Genomic DNA, 18968 nt, shown 5'->3' with positions numbered 1-18968 from the left:
ATGTTGCATACTTTCCTATGAAGATAAATCTTCTCAAAACAAACACCTATTTACAAGGAATGCTAAAAAAAAAGTTCATTAAGAAATGATTTTCAAAAATGTAACTTAATTGTAACAATTCATGTATTGTACTGCTTTAACTCAATATGTTCTTAATCACTGTACTCACAGGTGCATTTTGTTTCCTCAAATGTGAAAAGATACTGTCAAATGATTCTTTAAAATGGTCCTTTATAACAGTTTTAGTTAACTGGAACAGCCATCTTCGATCATCGTCATTAACGAGGCGATCGTAAAACACTCGGAGAACCTCATGCACAAACAGACGGATCATAGTGTGTTTGCTCGCCACAGCATCTCTTTCAATGAGTAAACAGCCCCGGATGACACGTGAAAAATCACGCAAGTTGAAAGTATAATGGGATTTTGTGGGAGTGGGTAAAAGATTTTCCACAGATTGTTTATATATCTGAATATGAAAAAAGCAACAAAGCAAAAATAAAATGCTTATAATCAGCAAAGTCACGTAACCAATGGAATGTTATACAAAATATTTTATTTACTCTATCAGATTATATGGGCTTGGACTGAGCACAATGGTTCACATCTGTAATCTCAGCACTTTGAGAGGCTGAGCTGGGCAGATCACCTAAGGTCAGGAATTCGAGACCAGCCTGGCCAACGTAGCAAAACCCCGTCTCTACTAAAAATACAAAAATTAGCCAGGTGTCACGGCACATGCCTATAATCCCAGCTACTCAGGAGGCTGAGGCAGGAGAATGGCTTGAACCCAGGAGGTGGAGGTGGATGTTGCAGAGAGCCAAGATCGCGCCATTGCACTCCAGCCTGGGCAACGAAGTGAGACTCTGTCTCAAAAAAAAAAAGAAAAAAGAAAAAAGAAAAAAGATCATCCTGGCTTGGAAAATTGAATAGTACTAAGCCTAGCATGGCATATATGTTTATTTTGGCTTATAGCACTCAACCAGGCATTATAAAGCTGAGGGAACTTAACATCTGATTCCATCCAAGCCCATCCAAGTAGAAACCTGTTTCTACTTTTATTTCCCAGTTATTATGGTTATGCCATTTAAAGGCGAACAATCTGAAGTTAAATAATGAAAAACAAAATCTTTTATAGAAAGTGAAATCAGATAACTCATGCTGAATCATTCCAAAGATGATGATGAAATAATTTTCTTGTTACTACAATCAACTTCAAAACAAATCAAATTTGTTCTCTCTCTTCCCTTCTATCTCTTATTCCCTCACCCCCTTCTTCCTTATATCTAAATTGGCTATAAAGAAATGAAGTAGGCCGGGCGCGGTGGCTCAAGCCTGTAATCCCAGCACTTTGGGAGGCCGAGACGGGTGGATCACGAGGTCAGGAGATCGAGACCATCCTGGCTAACACTGTGAAACCCCGTCTCTACTAAAAAATACAAAAAACTAGCCGGGCGAGGTGGCGGGTGCCTGTAGTCCCAGCTATTCGGGAGGCTGAGGCAGGAGAATGGCGTGAACCCGGGAGGCGGAGCTTGCAGTGAGCTGAGATCCGGCCACTGCACTCCAGCCCGGGCGACAGAGCAAGACTCCGTCTCAAAAAAAAAAAAAAAAAAGAAATGAAGTATATTTTTACTATGTACTGAATTCACCAAATGAAGTTTAATGTTCTCTTAAAGGCAGGTAAATTAAGCCTTTTATAATATAGTCAAAAAAGGAAAACTAAAAAACCTTTTTTTTTTTTTTTTTTTTTTTTGGTGGAGAGTCTCGTTCTGTCGCCAGGCTGGAGTGCGGTGGCACAATCTCAGCTCACTGCAATCTCCGCCTCCCGGGTTCAAGTGATTCTCCTGCCTCAGCCTCCCGAGTGACTGGGACTACAGGTACGCACCACCACGCCCAGCTAATTTTTGTATTTTTAGTAGAGATGGGGTTTCAACATGCTGGTCAGGATAGTCTCAATCTCTCAACCTCATGATCCACCCACCTCGGCCTCCCAGAGTGCTAGGATTACAGGCGTGAGTCACCACGCCCAGTCAACATTTTTTATTTGTATGTGTTCTGTGATTCATCTCCCTGCTCCAACCTCCACACATGGTAGGTCTACAATGCTTCAAATACAGAAAAACAGAAAAAAGCTGGGGGTAGGGTGGTGGCAGGTATGCTTTCTGTATCCCCTTCTACTTGACCAATACCCCTGTATTTTCCAGGACATGCCTGAAATAGAAATATTATATTTATAAATAAAAGCACTTTTCTGTATCAGAATAAATGAGATAGTAATCTCTTCGCTCATAGTTTCTTTACTTGAACAGCACACACTTTCCACTGAAACAAGAGGAGAATTTTAGAAGATAAGGCTGATGTTCTTGGAAATGGATGGAAGGATTCTAGGGAGCTTTTTGCTTCCTGTTGCAGTGATCACAAAATGAAACTTGCTTTTTCAAGCTTCTAGAAAGTGTCGTTTGGTAAGATCATGACTGACACGCCTTTATATATATTGTTTCCCATTTACCATTAGAGATGAGGCTGGCTCTAGTCTCTGAACAGAGGCAAATAACATCTGAAATAAGTTAAAAACTGTTCTTTGGCCATATGGGGAGTCTTGTTGTCTGTTTCTACGCTTGTATTTCTCTTTTATAATTATTTTCTCATTGCTACTTATAAATTATGTGGTCTGACTAAAAGTAATGTATTCATAAGCTGCTTAACTTTCTTTAAGACAAGCATGAAAAATGGAAGGGAAGACAGAAGAAACTTGACAAATACCAGACTAGGACCCTAACAGCAAAATACCTGTGATGTGGCAGATACTAGTTTTAGATGTTTTCCTTAAACAACCTTGTGAAATAGGTGTTTTATTCCATTTTAGTCATTAAATAAACAGCTTCTGAAATGTCAAATTACTTGCTCAAAGTCATATAGCCAGGAAATAGCAGTCAAGGCTCAACCCAAGTTAGATTCCCTCATTTCAAATCCTGTGATCTTCCTATTCTCTGGTCTTCTAAACAGTTTCTCTGACACCAAAGACCAAAGCAGATGGTTAAGTGGGAAACAACGTTAAAAAAATAAGGGACAAATGAGGGAAATATGCAATACTAAAACATTTACATTGCATTATTGACTGACCTCCATAGTCCCATTGACTATCTGGTTCCCAATTACAAAGTACTCTGGAGGAAATTCACGAGTTCTAAGGTAGAATGCTACAATAGATGAGAAGATTCGGACCATAGTTTCATCACTAAAAGAATTAATACTGCAGATGTTGAAATGTCGAATATAACGGGGAGTAACTGGATTTCTTCCACCACCTGGAGGGCCCATTGCAGCAATCAGCTCTATGTCCACCAGCGTGATTTTACTTGTGTCCTTAAGGTCATACCTTAGAAAGCACACACAAAAAACTTAGATTATCTGTTATAAACACAGTAAGATGGAATGAAATATAGATCTCCCAAGAAATTTAATCAGACTTTAGCTTCTCTAAAAGGAATAACTTCAGATAACACTTTGAGTAGGAGAGAATTTTTTTTTAAAGCAGAATTTGGTTTCTCCCCTCAGTGACTGATTCTGTTACCCAGATTCTGGGTATCTAGAATGACCCTTCTTCTTACTTTTCCCTCTCTTTTCTCCTACTCTTCCTTACAGTTTGACTCTCCATTTCTCCTTTCTTATTCCAAATCTAGAAGCATGGATGAGTGATCAATCCTATTTGTAGCTGTTTAAAGATAAGGTTACCATGTATCTCATTTTACCTAGGACAATTCTGGCTTGTGCTTGTTGTACTGAAGTAATTATTAATAACACTCCCCTTTTACTGTCAGAAAGGTCACAGTTTGAACACTAAGTTATATAGTCAAACTGGTTATAGCAATGTCCTGATTTTCTTTTTCTCATCTCAAACTGTATCTTCAGAGTGGATAAGGATGTCTAAATAGGATCTATACATTTTGTTATAGAAAGGGACCCATTAGGGAAAAATGAAATTTCAAGGAAGTTAATCAGAAAGAAGTATGAAATGACACAATTTAGTTGGAACCACTTAGAGTAAAAGGTTGCTATTGTCAATAAGCCATCAAGTCTTTAATACTGAAGCTATTGCACACACACAGACATACACATACAGAGGCTGGGGGAGGAGTCTATCTAGCCAGTCCTTAGGCTAAAAAGCATGCTAGAAAGTATGAAAATATGGTTTTTGGTAACAACCCTAATAATCATCAATAGAAGACCAGCTAAGTAAATTAAGGCAACATCCACATAATATTAAAGCCAATAAAATGAATTAGTAGACAAATATGCACTGATATGGCTATTCAAGATAAATATATAAGTGTAAAATAATTTACAAAACATTACATGTAATGTGAGCCTATTTTTAAACATAAAAATAGACTTATATAGAAAAAAATCACTGTGGAATAGTGATTATCTCCTGATAATCACTAACTCAGGAGAGTGACTATCTCCTGAGATAATTACAGTTGTTATCTCAACAATGGTTATCTCCTGAAAGCAGAATTCCTAGGGCCTATAGTAATAACAAAAATGCATCTGTAAAATATGACTTAGCTTTGAAATTCATCTACCCTTGTCTTGAGATAAAAATCATGGCATACTGAAGAATAGAAAAGTACATTTAAGAGGAGGAAAGGAAGAATTATTAATCCTAATTAAAAGGTGCTATATTTTGCATGTGAGAAACTAACCATGTCACCATAAAGTGGTGTGGGGAGAATAGAAGGGTTATCCATGAGATTGCTGTCAAATACAAGCCATCTCCAAGATATAGTAAGTAGTTCCAAGCAGCCACAGAAAATATACAGTTAAAAACACGGTAGAAAAATAGGGTGCTGATTATGGTTACTTAGGCTGGACACTACCCACAAATTATTGACTTGGGGGAATGGTACTTGGAAGGATGTAACCTGTAAGTTGTTTTCAAAAATTAAAACTAAGTTGAAAAGTGCAGGCATACCGCATTTTATTTCACTTCACTTCATTAAGCTTTGCAGATACTGTGTTTTTTACAAACTGAGAAAGGTTTTTAGAAACCCTGTGTTGAACAGGTCTATAGGCACCATTTTTCCAACAGCATTTGCTTACTTCCAGTCTCTGTGTCACATTTCGGTAATTCTTGCAATATTTCAAACTTTTCCATTATTTTTATATCTGGTATGGTGATCTGTGATCAGTGATCTTTGATGTTACTATTGTAATTGTTTTGGAGCACCATGAATTGCACCTACATAAGAAGAAAAACTTAACTGATAAATATTGTGTGCGTTCTGACCGTTACACTGACTGGCTGTTTCCCATCTCTCTCTCTCTTCTCAGACTTTCCTATTCCTTGAGATACAACAATATGGAAGTTAGGCTAATGAACAATCCTCCAGGCCGGGCGTGGTGGCTCATACCTGTAATCCCAGCGCTTTAGGAGGCCAAGGCGGTGGATCACTTGAGGTCAGGAGTTCAAAACCAGCCTTGCCAACATGGCAAAACTGTCTCTACTAAAAATGCAAAAATTAGCTGGGTGTGGTGGTATGTACCTGTAATCCCAGCTACTCGGGAGGCTAGGGCATGAGAATCACTTGAACCTGGGAGGCGGAGGTTGTAGTGAGCCAAGATCACGCCACTACACACCAGCCTGAGCGACAGAGCAAGACTTTGTCTCAAATAAAGGCCAAAAAAAAAAAAGCCAAAAATCTCTCAGTAAACTAGGAATAAAAGTAACTTCCTCAACTTGGTAAGGAATATCTATAAAAACTCTACAGTTAACACCATACTTAACGGTGAGAATCTCCAAGCTTTCCCACTAAGATCAGGAACAAGGTAAGAATGTTCCCTCTCCCCACATCTTTTCAACATCATAATAAGGGCTAGCAATAAGAAAAAAAAAGGTATACAGACTGGGAAGAAAGAAATGAAACTGTCCTTGTTTGCAGGTAACATGATGATCTATAAAGAAAATCTGAAAGAACTACAAAAAACTCCTGGAACTAATAAGCGATTATAGCAAGCTTGTAAAGAGTTACCATGTAAAAGTCAATCACCTTTTTATATACCAGCAATAAACAAGTGGAATTTGAAATTAAAAGTACAACACCTGGGCCAGGCACAGTGGCTCATGCCTGTAATCCCAGCATTTTGGGAGGCCAAGGAAGGTGGATCACTTGAGGTCAGGAGTTCGAGACCAGCCTAGCCAACATGGTGAAAACCTGTCTCTACTAAAAACACAAAAATTATTTGGGCATGGTGGTACATGTCTGTAATCCCAGCTACTTGGGAGGCTGAGGCAGGAGAATCTCTTGAACCCAGAGGCAGAGGTTGTAGTGAGCCAAGATCATGTCACTGCACTCCAGCCTGGGTGATACAGTGAGACTCTGTCTAAAAAAAAAAAAAAAAAAAAGTACAACACAATTTACATTAGCACCCACCCCCAATGAAATACTTAGGGATATATCTAACAAAATATATAGAAGATCTATATGAGGAAAACTATAAAACCCGATGAACTAAATCAAAATACTAAATAAAGAGAGGTATTCCATGTTCATGGACTGGAAAACAATATTATGAAGATGACAGACTTTCCAAACTTGACTTGTAGATTCAATGCAATCCCAATCTAAATCCCAGCAAGTTATTTTTTGGATATTGAGAAACTGATTCTAAAGTTGATATGGAGAGGCCAAAGGCCCAGATTAGTCAACACTATTGAAAGAGAAGAACAAAGTCAGAGGACTGACACTACCCAACTTTAAGGCTTACTATAAAACTACAGTAGTCAAGACAATGTGGTACTGACAGAACAGACAAATAGGTCAATGGAACAGATTAGAGAGCCCAGAAACAGACCCAATAAATATAGTCAACTGATCTTTGACAAAGGAACAAAGGCGATATTATGGAGCAAAGATAGTCTTTTCAAGAAATGTTGCTGGGCACAGTGGCCCATACCTATAATCCCACCTACCCAGGAGGCTGAGGCAGATGGATTGCTCAAAGCTAGAATTTTGAGAACAGCCTCAACAACATAGCAAGACCCCTATCTTTTAGCAAAAGACAAATACTATTAAACAATTGGACACACACATGCAAAAAATTGACCTATACACAATTTTACCCACCCTTCACAACAATTAACTAAAAATGGATCACAGGCCTAAATATTAAATGCAATACTATAAAACTCCTAGGAGATAGCAAAGGAATAAACCCAGTTGAACTTGGGTATAGCAATGACTTTTTCAGACACAACACCAATGGACTGGTTGAAAAACTGGACTTCATTAAAATTAACAACTTCTGCTCTGCCAAAGACAATGTCAAGAGAATGAGAAGACAGGTCTGACTTGGAGAAAATAATGTCAAATGACACATCCGAGAAAGGACTATTATCCAAAATATACAAAGAACTCTTAAAACTAAATACAAAGAACTCTAAAACTAAACTAATAAAGCAAACAACCCAATTTGAAAACGGTCAAAGACCCTAACAGACACCTCACCAAGTAAGACACACAGAGGGCAAACAAACATATTAAAAGATGCTTCTTACCATATGTCAGGCAAATGCAAATTAAAACAACGAAATACCACCACACACTCATTAGAATGGCCAAAATCTAGAACACTGACAATACCAAATGCCAGAGAAGACGTGGAACAACACTAACTCTCATTGATTCCTGATGGGAATGCAAATGGTATGGTTATTTTGGAAGATAGTTTGGTGGTTTGTTACAAAACTAAACATATTCTTACCACATTGTTCAGCAATTGTGTTCCTTAGTATTTACTCGAAGTTGACAACTTATGTCCACGTAAAACCTGTGCACAAATGTTTATAGCAACTTTATTCATAATTGTTGAAAACTTGGAAGCAACCAAGATGTCCTTCAGTAGGTTAATGTGGTATAACCAGACAATTGAATGTTACTCAGTGCTAAAAAGAAATGAGCTATCAAGCCATGAGAAGATACGAAGGAAACTCAAATACATATTACTAAATGAAAGAAGCTAATCTGAAAAGGCTATATAGTGTATTATTCCAACTATATGACATTCTGAAAATGGCTAAACTATAGAGTAAGATCAATGGATCTCTCACAAAGGGGCTGAAGTTGGGGGAGGAATGAAAAGAGAACACAGAGGATCTTTATAGCAGTGAAAATACTCTCTATGATATTATAATGATGGATACATATCATATACATTTCTCCAAACCCATAGCATGTACAACACATAAAGCAAACCCTAAAGTAAACTATGGACTTTGGGTGATTGTGATATAGCAATGTAGGCTTATCAATTGTAACAAATGTGCCAATTTGGTGGGGATGTTGAGATTGAGGAGACTATGCATGTGTTGGGGGCAGGGAGTATACAGGAAATATCTGTACCTTCCTCTCAATTTAAAAGTCTTTTCAAAAGATATTAGAAAGCCTTCATGTACAGGAAAATCTGAGCAATCATTCTTTTCCTTAAATATCTCAAAAAATATATTATTTTACTTTAAAAACCTAAAATAAAAACTGAGATATAACTTCAGCATAACTTATCAAATTAAATAGTTACCAATGTCCACAGTCAAAAAATTGTCGTAATAATTCAATAGGAGGTTGAGCTCCATACTTCTCCAATGCAGGCATATTCATATCATCTATAAAAATTATACACTTCTTTCCCATAGGTGGTCCAAAGACTCCTTTGCGTCTTTTATCCAATCTAGCCATGATAATGTTCTAAAATATAAAGGAAGAATGGTATATTTACCTATAACTGAGTTAGGAATTTATTTTCATACTTATGTTAAATCAGTATCAACAAGTAAAACGACCCATTTTGCCAGAATCCATGGGATTTTTACCAGTAACAATGACTATTTGCTTAATTTATCAATGATTAACTTAACATAAAATACCATATTTAACATCAGAAAAAAAAAAGTTTAAGTTTCTGTAGGGAAATCATATCAAGCAGCATTATGTGTGTGTTTATTTTTATTTATTCATATTTAGAGTGATACTAAACTTCACAATCAACATCATTCAAACATTTATTGAAATCCTATGCACTCACAATTGTTACACACATATATTTATGTATTATCTTTGTATAGTATATGCATGTTTCTACAATATTTCTACAAATGTCACCAAAATTTCTACAATATTTTCCTCATTGGACAACCAACATGTTTTTTTTTTCTTCAGTGAATAATTTTTCTTTCAAACTTTTATTTTAGGTTCAGGGAGTACACATGCAGGTTATATGGGTAATTGTGTGTTGCGAGGGTTTGGTGTACAGATTATTTCATCACTCAGGTAATAAGCATAGTACCCAATAGGCAGTTTTTCAATCCTCACCCTCCTCCCCAGCTCCACTCTCAAGTAGGCCCTGATTTCTGTTGTTCCCTTCTTTGTGTCCATCTGTACTCAAGAATGTATCTATTAATTTTAACTTACTTAATATTTAAATGCATTAATCTTTACATTTGGCAGTTTTTTATAGCTAAAATAAATGTGAAAGCTTCCTTATAGTTCTAATACTTTTGGAACTCACTTGTCCATTGGAAAAATAAACTGAAATTATTTTCATTCAAATAAAGCTCCACAGTAAAAGTGTTCTAAATTTGTAAGATTTTGAAGCTCAGTGAAGCATATTGACTTAAAACAACAGAAATGAGGCCGGGAGAGAATGGATAGGCATAAATTTAGGAATGGATGATGAAAATGGCAATTAGAAAAGGTTTCATGAAGTAGTTTCACCTTGACACATTTGAGGGCAAAGGGTGGGATGCACTCACGTGGCTCCTGTCACAGGCCCATGGTTTGAAAGGTCCAGAGAGCAGCAAATGCCCCTAAGGCCCATCCAGGAGGGTCTTGAGAGAACAATTCAAAGTTCTCTCATTTCTCCCTGGATCTCCCCACCCCTGCCCCGCCCTGTGTGTGTGTGTCTTTTATACTCCCTTCACCAGTTAAGAAATCAATTGTTGCTTCTTCTCAGGCTTAAAAAAAAAAAACAAAACAGGTAATAAAGCTCAATAACCCACTATTAATGTAAAAATGTTCTCTGAAACTTTTCTCATTAATTTCAAAAACTTGTAATTCCCCAAACATTTGAAAGTTTTATTTAAATTCATAGATTTACACAGTTGCTTATTTAATGTACAATTTTAAACACTGAGCAAATAAGACAAAATATTAATGACAGACCCACGTTTCTGTCTTTAAACTAACCTGAACCTGATTGGCACTGGTCCGTGCAGATAAGTTAACATAAAAAGGAAAGTATTTGTCCTTTTCCAAGTGATTCATTAGCTTATCCTTCACATACACAGATTTTCCTGTACCCGTTGGACCCACAAAAAGGAGTGGCCTTAATGAAAACAATGAATATATTATTCAAAATGGAAAAAAGTCAGAATACATTTCTACTAAAGGAGGTGGTAGTTAAAAGCTTACATAAGAATCAAATCATCTTCATTAAAAACCCATTTTTTACCTATAGTTATTATTTCATGAAAGACAGATAAAAGTAATGATTGGCATACATTTTTACATAACGTTTCGGAGACTTTATTTTGTATCTTTTTATTTTTTATTCTTTTTTTTGAGACAGAGTTGCATTTAGTTCCCCAGGCTGGAGTGCAGTGGCGTGATCTTGGCTCACGGCAACTTCCACCTCCCAGGTTCAAGCAGTCCCCCTGCCTCAGCCTTCCAAGTAGCTGGGACTATAGGCGTGCACCACCACATCCAGCTAATTTTTGTATTTTTAGTAGAGACGGGTTTCACCGTGTTGGCCAGGCTGGTCTCGAACTCCTGACCTCAAGTAACCCACCTGCCTCGGCCTCCCAAAGTTCTGGGATTACAGGCATGAGCCACCCCATGCCTGATCTATTTTTATTTTTATTTTTTATTTATTTTATTTTATTTTTTTTAATTTTTTTTTTGAGATGGAGTCTAGCTCTGTCGCCCGGGCTGGAGTGCAGTGGCCTGATCTCAGCTCACTGCAAGCTCCGCCCCTGGGGCTTACGCCATTCTCCGGTCTCAGCCTCCCCAGTAGCTGGGACTACAGGCGCCCGCCACCTCGCCCGGCTTGTTTTTTTTTTTTTTTTTGTATTTTTTAGTAGAGACGGGGTTTCACCATGTTAGCCAGGATGGTCTCGATCTCCTGACCTCGTGATCCGCCCGTCTCGGCCTCCCGAAGTGCTGGGATTACAGGCTTGAGCCACCGCGCCTGGCCTATTTTTATTTTTTGAGATCAAGTCTCACTCTGTCACCCAGTCTGGAATGAAGTGGCACAATCATAGCTCACTGCAGCCTCGAACTTCTGGGCTCAAGGGATCCTCCTGCCTCAGCTTCCCAAATAGCTAGGACTATAGGTGGCATGTCACCATACCAGGCTAATTTTTTTTTTTTTTAACTTTTAATGTTTTGAAGAGACAGGGCCTAGCTATGTTGCCCATGCTGGTCTCAAACTCTTGGCCTCAAGTGATCCTCTCATCTCAGTCTCCCAAAGCACTGAGATTACAGACAGGAGCCACTGGGCCTGGCCTTGCAGATACTTTAATAGTAATAAACTATTATTTGAATAGATGTAATGTCGTTTATACAAAACACTTACGAAACAAATAATAATATGCTTAACTTTTCAGAGCAGAAAGTCAAAATCTGTCTCTTCAGAAAAGAGCTGTATTTGCCCTTTTATAGTAGAGACATGGGGGCAGCATGTGAATAACAAGGGGATGACAGTAAGATAGCCATAGGCTGTTTCCCAGTGATCTCAACAGCCAAAGGTTTTGTGAGAGATGGAATGACAGTGAATTCTAAAGCTAACAGTTATGTATATGTATACTGTTAATAGCATTTTTAAATCAATTCAATTACTAACTGAAAATATTTGTCTAAAAGCAAACACTAAGGAATTCCCCATTCAGTGAGGCTTCAAGCAAGGTTTCCCATTCTTAAGTGATCACAACTAATTTTAAGGGGAAAAGTAGTCACATGAGTTTATGTTCACAAAACTCTGGACAATCCCAGTTTGAGAAATGCTGCATTAAAAATAAAATACTATCATTTTGAGTGATAACTTGTTAATACACAATACATAAAGACAAACACAGGCCGGGCACGGCGGCTCATGCCTGTAATCACAGCACTTCGGGAGGCCAAGGCAGGCAGATTACCTGAGGTAGGGAGTTCGAGACCAGCCTGACCAACAATGGAGAAACCCCATTTCTATTAAAAATACAAAATCAACCAGGCATGGTGGCAAATGCCTGTAATCCCAGCTACTTGGGAGGCTGAGGCAGGAGAATCACTTGAACCCAGGAGGCAGAGGTTACTGAGCTGAGATTGTGCCATTGCACTCCAGCCTGGGCAACAAGAGTGAAACTCTGTCTAACAACAACAACAACAACAAAAGACAAACAGAAAGGCACTGAAACTGAGTAGTAGCCATATTCAGTTATAAGGGGTCATCTAAGTGAGCCAAACTATGCTAGTATTAATTTTGAAAATTGTTACTGAAATATGAACACAAAATTAAAAGTTCTTTTAGAACTAGAGTGACCCCTGAGAATTCATCTACATGTTCCAGTCTAACACTAGCTCTATGAAAATCTATTTATTAAAATAATACTTAATAAATTTCTGTTCTTAACTTGGGGTCCATGAACCAACTAAAAACATTTGTAGAATTCAGAGAATCTGTGAACTTGAATGACAAAAAGTTTATGCCTTTACTTTTGCTATCCTGTAACTAAAATGTAGCAATTGTATGAGTAGTACCTGTGTCTTTGTCACCAGTAGAAATCATAGCTATTATCCTACACATTACAATTGTTACAGTATCTCAAAAATATCACTCATGCCCATTCCTTCTTCAAAGGTATTACAGTCATCAGATCCACTGACAGATCTTGTTATTTAATGTGTTAATAAACATATATATTTACTACTACAGCCCAAATATGTTCAAAATTTTTATAAATGTATTTCGATATAAAAAGAAAAAACAAGCTGGGCACGGTGGCTCAAGCCTGTAATCCCAGCACTTTGGGAGGCCAAGGTGGGTGGATCACTTGAGGCCAGGAGTTCAAGACCAGCCTGGCCAACATGGTGAACCCCCAACTCTACTAAAAATACAAAAAATTAGCGGGGCATGGTGGCAGGTGTCTGTAATCCCAGCTACTCAGGAAGCTGAGGTAGGGGAAGTACTGGAACCCAGGAGGCAGAGGTTGCAGTGAGCAGAGATCGCGTCACTGCATTCCAGCCTGGGAGACAGAGTGCAAGTGACTCTGTCTCAAATAAATAAGCAAATAAATAAATAAATGTATATATATGGTTTACTTTATAATTCTATTTGTACTTATTTATTTAAAAGTATTATTCTGACAAATGGTTCTTGGCACAAAAGAACTGTATTGCCAGGCACGGTGGCTGACACCTGTAATCCTAGCACTTTGAGAGGCTGAGGCGGGTGGTTTGCTTGAGCTCAGGTGTTCAAGATGAGTCTAGGCAACCTATCTCTACAAAAAAACAAAACAAAAAAAAGGCCAGGCATAGTGGTGCATGCTTGTAGTCCCAGCTACTTGAGAGGCTGAGGTGGGAGGATCGTTAGAGCTTGGGAAGTCAAGACTGCAGTGAGCCACGATTGCACCTCTGTACTCCAGACTGGGTGACAGAGTGAGATCCTGTCTGGAAAAAAAAAAAAAAAGAACTGCTATACTAGAAATGTCACAGAATTGGCAACTGTCTTCCTTGCTTAGCTTCTAAATGCAAAAATGCAACTATGGACACAAAAAAAGGGGTAAACTAATTTTCTCTCATAAGCTGTTTTTCCTTTTTTTTTTAAACAAGGTAAAATAGGTCACAGAATACGTTCAGAAATAGGTTCTTTATCAAAAAATGACATTTATGATTATATAAACTTGTTTAGTTTAAATAGTATGAATTATAAAGTATGCCTAGTGTTTTAAAAGAAAAGTAACTATTAAATGTTATTAAGAAAGTTGGTATGGATATGCAAACAGTACATATCTAGGCTTTTGATCAGTTTCATGTGTCTTTATTTTTGATGGACTTTTCTGAGTTTTTAATATTCATCTTAAGTTATAGAATCTAGTACTAGCATAGGACATACGTGAAAATGCTAAATGTAATAGGAGAATGTGGATCATGGTTACTTTGATGTCTCAGGAGTACACTGAATCTTTAAGTAGACTGCATACATTTTTAACAGTAACACTACAGCAGACTTTCAGTATGCTGTTACAAATCAAAAATGTAAGGTGACTTATGAGGCAGCAAAGTATGATGGCAAGGGCTTTCGAGTGGGCAATGGGAAATGTGCATTCCAGGTTTGCCAATAGCAACAGATGTCACTTTCAACATTCAACAAGTCCCCCAGGATTTCAGTTATCTGAAAAAGGATGATCTTACATACTTCAAAATTTGCCATAATCCTATTAAAATGGTACTTTTACATTCAAAATGCTTGTTTATAGCAGAGTTCCTTACTTTGCATAGGTAATACTCAAATCCATTAGAAACGTATATCTAATTGTATCCATTGTAGGGACTATGATATCTTGAATCTTGATTTGTTTATCTCCTAAATTAGTATTTTTAATTAATTCATTCCAATGGACCCAGCGACCTTTGTTTTTCAACTACAAGAAAATATAAGTTTTAAAGTATTAAAACCATGTACTTGCTGTATCTGAAAGGCTCTTTTCAACACTTATACTATTAAATTAGCTTTTAAAAACTTTAGTCTTCCCCTTTTAATGAAATATTACATTCATATAAAAGAACACATATAGCATATTTTAAGTCATAAGCAGATTAATAAAATAAGCATTCATGAAATCACCACTCAATTTAAAAATACATATTTTTCAATTTTCCTTTTTAATAACCTGAAAAACATAATATAACTTTTATTATCACATATTCAACATATCTAACATTTCAGATACTTTTGCCTTTATGTCTCCTTAACACTCCAATATTCCCCAAATGCCTTCAAGATGTCCTTCTGCACACATCAAGTATTTATTTGAAAGCCACTCTAATGTACCTCAAGTCACAATTTCCTGGATTTTGGCTTTACCTTTTTATATTTTAAAATAAATGGGCAATAATCTAACTAAAAATAAAATATCACATAAAACCACTATATTTGTTTCTCTAACATTACTCTCTTTGGCATTTTGATCCAGGCTGAAACAACCAGGATATGTATCAGCATAGCTGTATTAATTGCTATGATATTGAAATTCTTCTGAATCACTGGCTAAATAACTGCTGTCCTGACAACTCTGAGTGCCTCCCAATCTTCACTCCACCCCCAACCATTATCTTCTTCTCCAGGGTGTTTTGACCCCTCCCTGGAGACCCCCAGCCCTTCCACTATTAAGTAAAAAAAGTTTTAATACCTGCCAAAGTAGCCCCCTAGGACCCTATTTCAGAGCTGTGGCTGGAATCTCAAAATCTTTTCCTATTTTCGAGCAAACTGTACATGTATGTTATATGTTTGAATTGTGGTAACTGTAAGTTTGGGTGAATGTTTCTTTAGTAATTCATATTTGTATTTTTTTAAGTTTTAGCTTTTATTTTTATCAACATTATATATGTACAGATTTTACAGTCAAAAGATGTACAAGGTTAAGAAAAACAGCATTTCCCTACTGTCACTTTCCCCTTCCTAGAGACCTTTACCTTCTCTAAGCTGGATAGTTTGGTATTTATTTTCGATTCTTAAAGAATATTCTTGTGTTACCACCTCTTTTTCACTTTTATTGACTCCCTGCTATGGCTAATGAGGATGAAACTCTCTTTCTGGCCATATTCTTAAAATTCTGTGTTAGCCTGGTTTTGGGGAAAGGGTCCTGCACTATCAGGAGAACTTGTGTCAAGTTCTGGCTCTGCTAGTCACTAACCTTTTTAGGTTTACTTCCTTATCATAAAACTTGAGATTTAGAAGAAATTGTAACTAATGCTCTATCTACATCTTATGGGGAATGAAATAAAATTTGTATGAATCAAATAATTATTCAAATACTTGCTGTTTAAAAAATGCTTTGGGGACTTATTTAATACAATTGAAAAATAAATTTAATTTAAATATGAAATTATACAAATATTATTAAAGCAAATTTATTTATACAGCCAACAAGTTATGGGAGGTGAAACTAAAAAGAAGGGAGCTTAAAAAGCTCACCACAGGAGTCAAAATAACTCTAGGATGGAAACCCAGGAGCTTTGTCTGCTGAGCTTTTACGTCATACCTCATACATGTAGTCATAGACCAGGCCTTTTTCATCAAATGGGCATTCCCATTTACCCACAGAATCTGGCACTGGGTTTTCTTCATCTTTTCCCAGTATGATTAATCGTATGAAAGCATCAAAAACATGACGGCCATCTGTATCACAACTTCCTCCAATCGACCAAATCAAAGAGAATATAAAGCAAGCCTGTTGGTGGAGGAAAATATTAACTTATAGCAATTATTTTAAAAGGCATTTTAGAAGAAATATAACCAAAATTCAATATATTAGGATGTGCTCAACCTACTTGAACAAGGTCATAAATGTAAATAAAGTGGAATGGAGCACTGCTAAGCCACATAGTCATTTCTCTGGCAATTTTTATCAAAATACATGTCTTTTTTTTTTTTTTTTTTTTTTTTGAGACAGGGTCTCACTCTGGTTGCCCAGGCTGGAGAACAGGGGCACCATCTCAACTCACTGCAACCTCAACCTCCCCAGTTCAGGTGATTCTTGTGTCTCAGCCTCCCGAGTAGCTGGGACTACAGACGTACACCACAAAGCCTGACTAATTTTTTTTGTTTGTTTTTTAAGTAGAGACGGGGTTTTGCCGTGTTACTCAGGCTGGTCTTGAACTCCTAGACTCAGCAATCCACCTGCCTCAGCCTCCTAGAGTGCTAGGATTACAGGCATAAGTTACCATGCCTGGCCCAATATCTATCAAAAAAAAATTTTTTTTTTTCCTATTTTGAGACGGAGTCTCACTCTCTCACCCAAGCTGGAGTGCAGTGGTGCGATCTCAGCTTACTGCAACCTCTGCTTCCCAGGTTCAAGCTATTCTCCTACCTCAGCCTCCCAAGTAGCTAGGACTACAGGCGCCCACCACCATGGGGTTTCACCATGTTAGCGAGGATGGTCTCAATCTCCTAACCTCGTGATCCACCCATCTTGGCCTCCCAAAGTGCTGGGATTACAGGTGTGAGACACTGCGCCCAGCCTCTATCAAAATTTTAAATGCCCATACTGGCTGGGTATAGTGGTTCACACCTGTAAACCCAGAGCTTTGGAAGGCCAAGGTAGAAGGATTGCTTGACACCAGGAATTTGAGACCAGCCTGGGCAACATAGTAAGACCCCATCTCTACAAAATATTTTTTAAAATAAAAATAAATAAATAAAATGTCTCTACCAAATAACCTAGGAATTTCTCTTGTGGGAGTTTATACTCAAATATATTTCTACCTGTGAAAATGATACATGTACAAGAATATTCACTGTAGCACTATTTGTAATAGCAAAAGATCAAAAGCAACCCAAATTGTTCTTCAATAATGGTCTGCTTAATTGGATTTTAATACACTGAAATACACGCAGCTGTTAAAAAAGAAGGTCACTCTATAAGCACTAATATGAAAATGACATATTACAATGGAGAAATGATGCAAATCAGTACATAATTTATGCTAATGTATTTAAAAATGTATACATGTAAAAGAGTGTATGCATAAAATACTTCTAGAATTCTATATAGGGCACTGGTAATATTAGCTGCCTTCAGTGTGGCTGGGGGACTGCTGTGGAAAAGTGGGGAAAACCCACTTTTGCCTTTTGAATTTTACTCTAGGTACATGCCTTATCTAGTCCAAAACTAAATATATATTCAGAGAAAAACTTCACCTAGGTATCAATCTATATAACTCTCTTGAAGTGATTCTGAACCACTTAAAAGGTTTAGGTTTTAGGTTTACCAACAGAATAAAATGTTCAGGAAAAATGAAACTTGAAGGTTATACAGGTAAACTATTCCCGTGATACTTTTATAAATGGTAACACTGATAGATATGGAAGAAAGCTAAAACACTAGTTTTGGGATTACAGGCATGAGCCACACCACCTGGCCTACTCCTGGTCTTTCATAGCTAGCTTTTATGCTGTCTACATGTTGGTTTAACATTAATTAATTAATTAAATTAATTCACCTAATGTCCAAATTTGTTTAATATTACATCATCTCATTGTTGATAAAATTGTAATCTTTCATAAATAATAGGATAGTTGGCCGGGTGTGGTGGCTCACGCCTATAATCCCGGCACTTTGAGAGACCAAGGTGGGCAGATCACCTGAGGTCAGGAGTTTGAAACCAGCCTGGCCAACATGGTGAAACCCCATCTCTACTAAAGATAAAAAAAATTAGCTCGGCTTGGTGGCATGCGCCTGTAATTCCAGCTTACTCAGGAGGCTGGGGCAGGAGAATCGCTTGAACCCAGGAGGCAGAGGATGCAGTGAGCCGAGATCATACCACTGCACTCCAGCCTGGGCAACAGGACAACATTCCGTCTCAAACAAAACAACAAAACAACAAAAACAAACAAACAGGATAGTTGCCAGGCGCAGTGGCTCACACTAGTAATACCAGCACTTTGGGAGGCCAAGGCAGTTGGATCACGAGCTCAGGATTTCAAGACCAGCCTGGCCAAGATGGTGAAACTCCACGTCTTCTAAAAATACAAAAAATTGCCAGGCACGGTGGCAGGCACCTGTAATCTCAGCTACTTGGGAGGCTGAGGCAGGAGAATCACTTGAACGTTGGGGAGAAGGGTGGATGTTACAGTGAGCTGAGATCACACCACTGCATTTCAGCCTGGGTGACAGAGTGAGATTCTGCTCTGTCTCAAAAAAAAAAAAAAAA

The 18968-nt window shown here is 37.6% G+C and overlaps 1 protein-coding gene across 1 annotated transcript in view; it reads right to left on the bottom strand.

Annotated features, from left to right (window-relative positions):
• Window positions 1-18968, bottom strand: part of DNAH12 (dynein, axonemal, heavy chain 12) — a 246484-nt gene that overhangs the window by 98363 nt on the left and 129153 nt on the right. The window contains 6 exon segments of the mRNA XM_011947302.1: window positions 170-469; window positions 3124-3379; window positions 8578-8744; window positions 10242-10380; window positions 14526-14677; window positions 16298-16509. Of these exon segments, the coding sequence (XP_011802692.1) occupies window positions 170-469; window positions 3124-3379; window positions 8578-8744; window positions 10242-10380; window positions 14526-14677; window positions 16298-16509 (1226 nt within the window).

The sequence above is a fragment of the Colobus angolensis genome, unplaced genomic scaffold, assembly GCF_000951035.1.
Source record: "Colobus angolensis palliatus isolate OR3802 unplaced genomic scaffold, Cang.pa_1.0 Scaffold26, whole genome shotgun sequence".
NCBI lineage: Eukaryota > Metazoa > Chordata > Mammalia > Primates > Cercopithecidae > Colobus > Colobus angolensis.
This window is presented reverse-complemented; position numbering and strand designations above follow the sequence as displayed.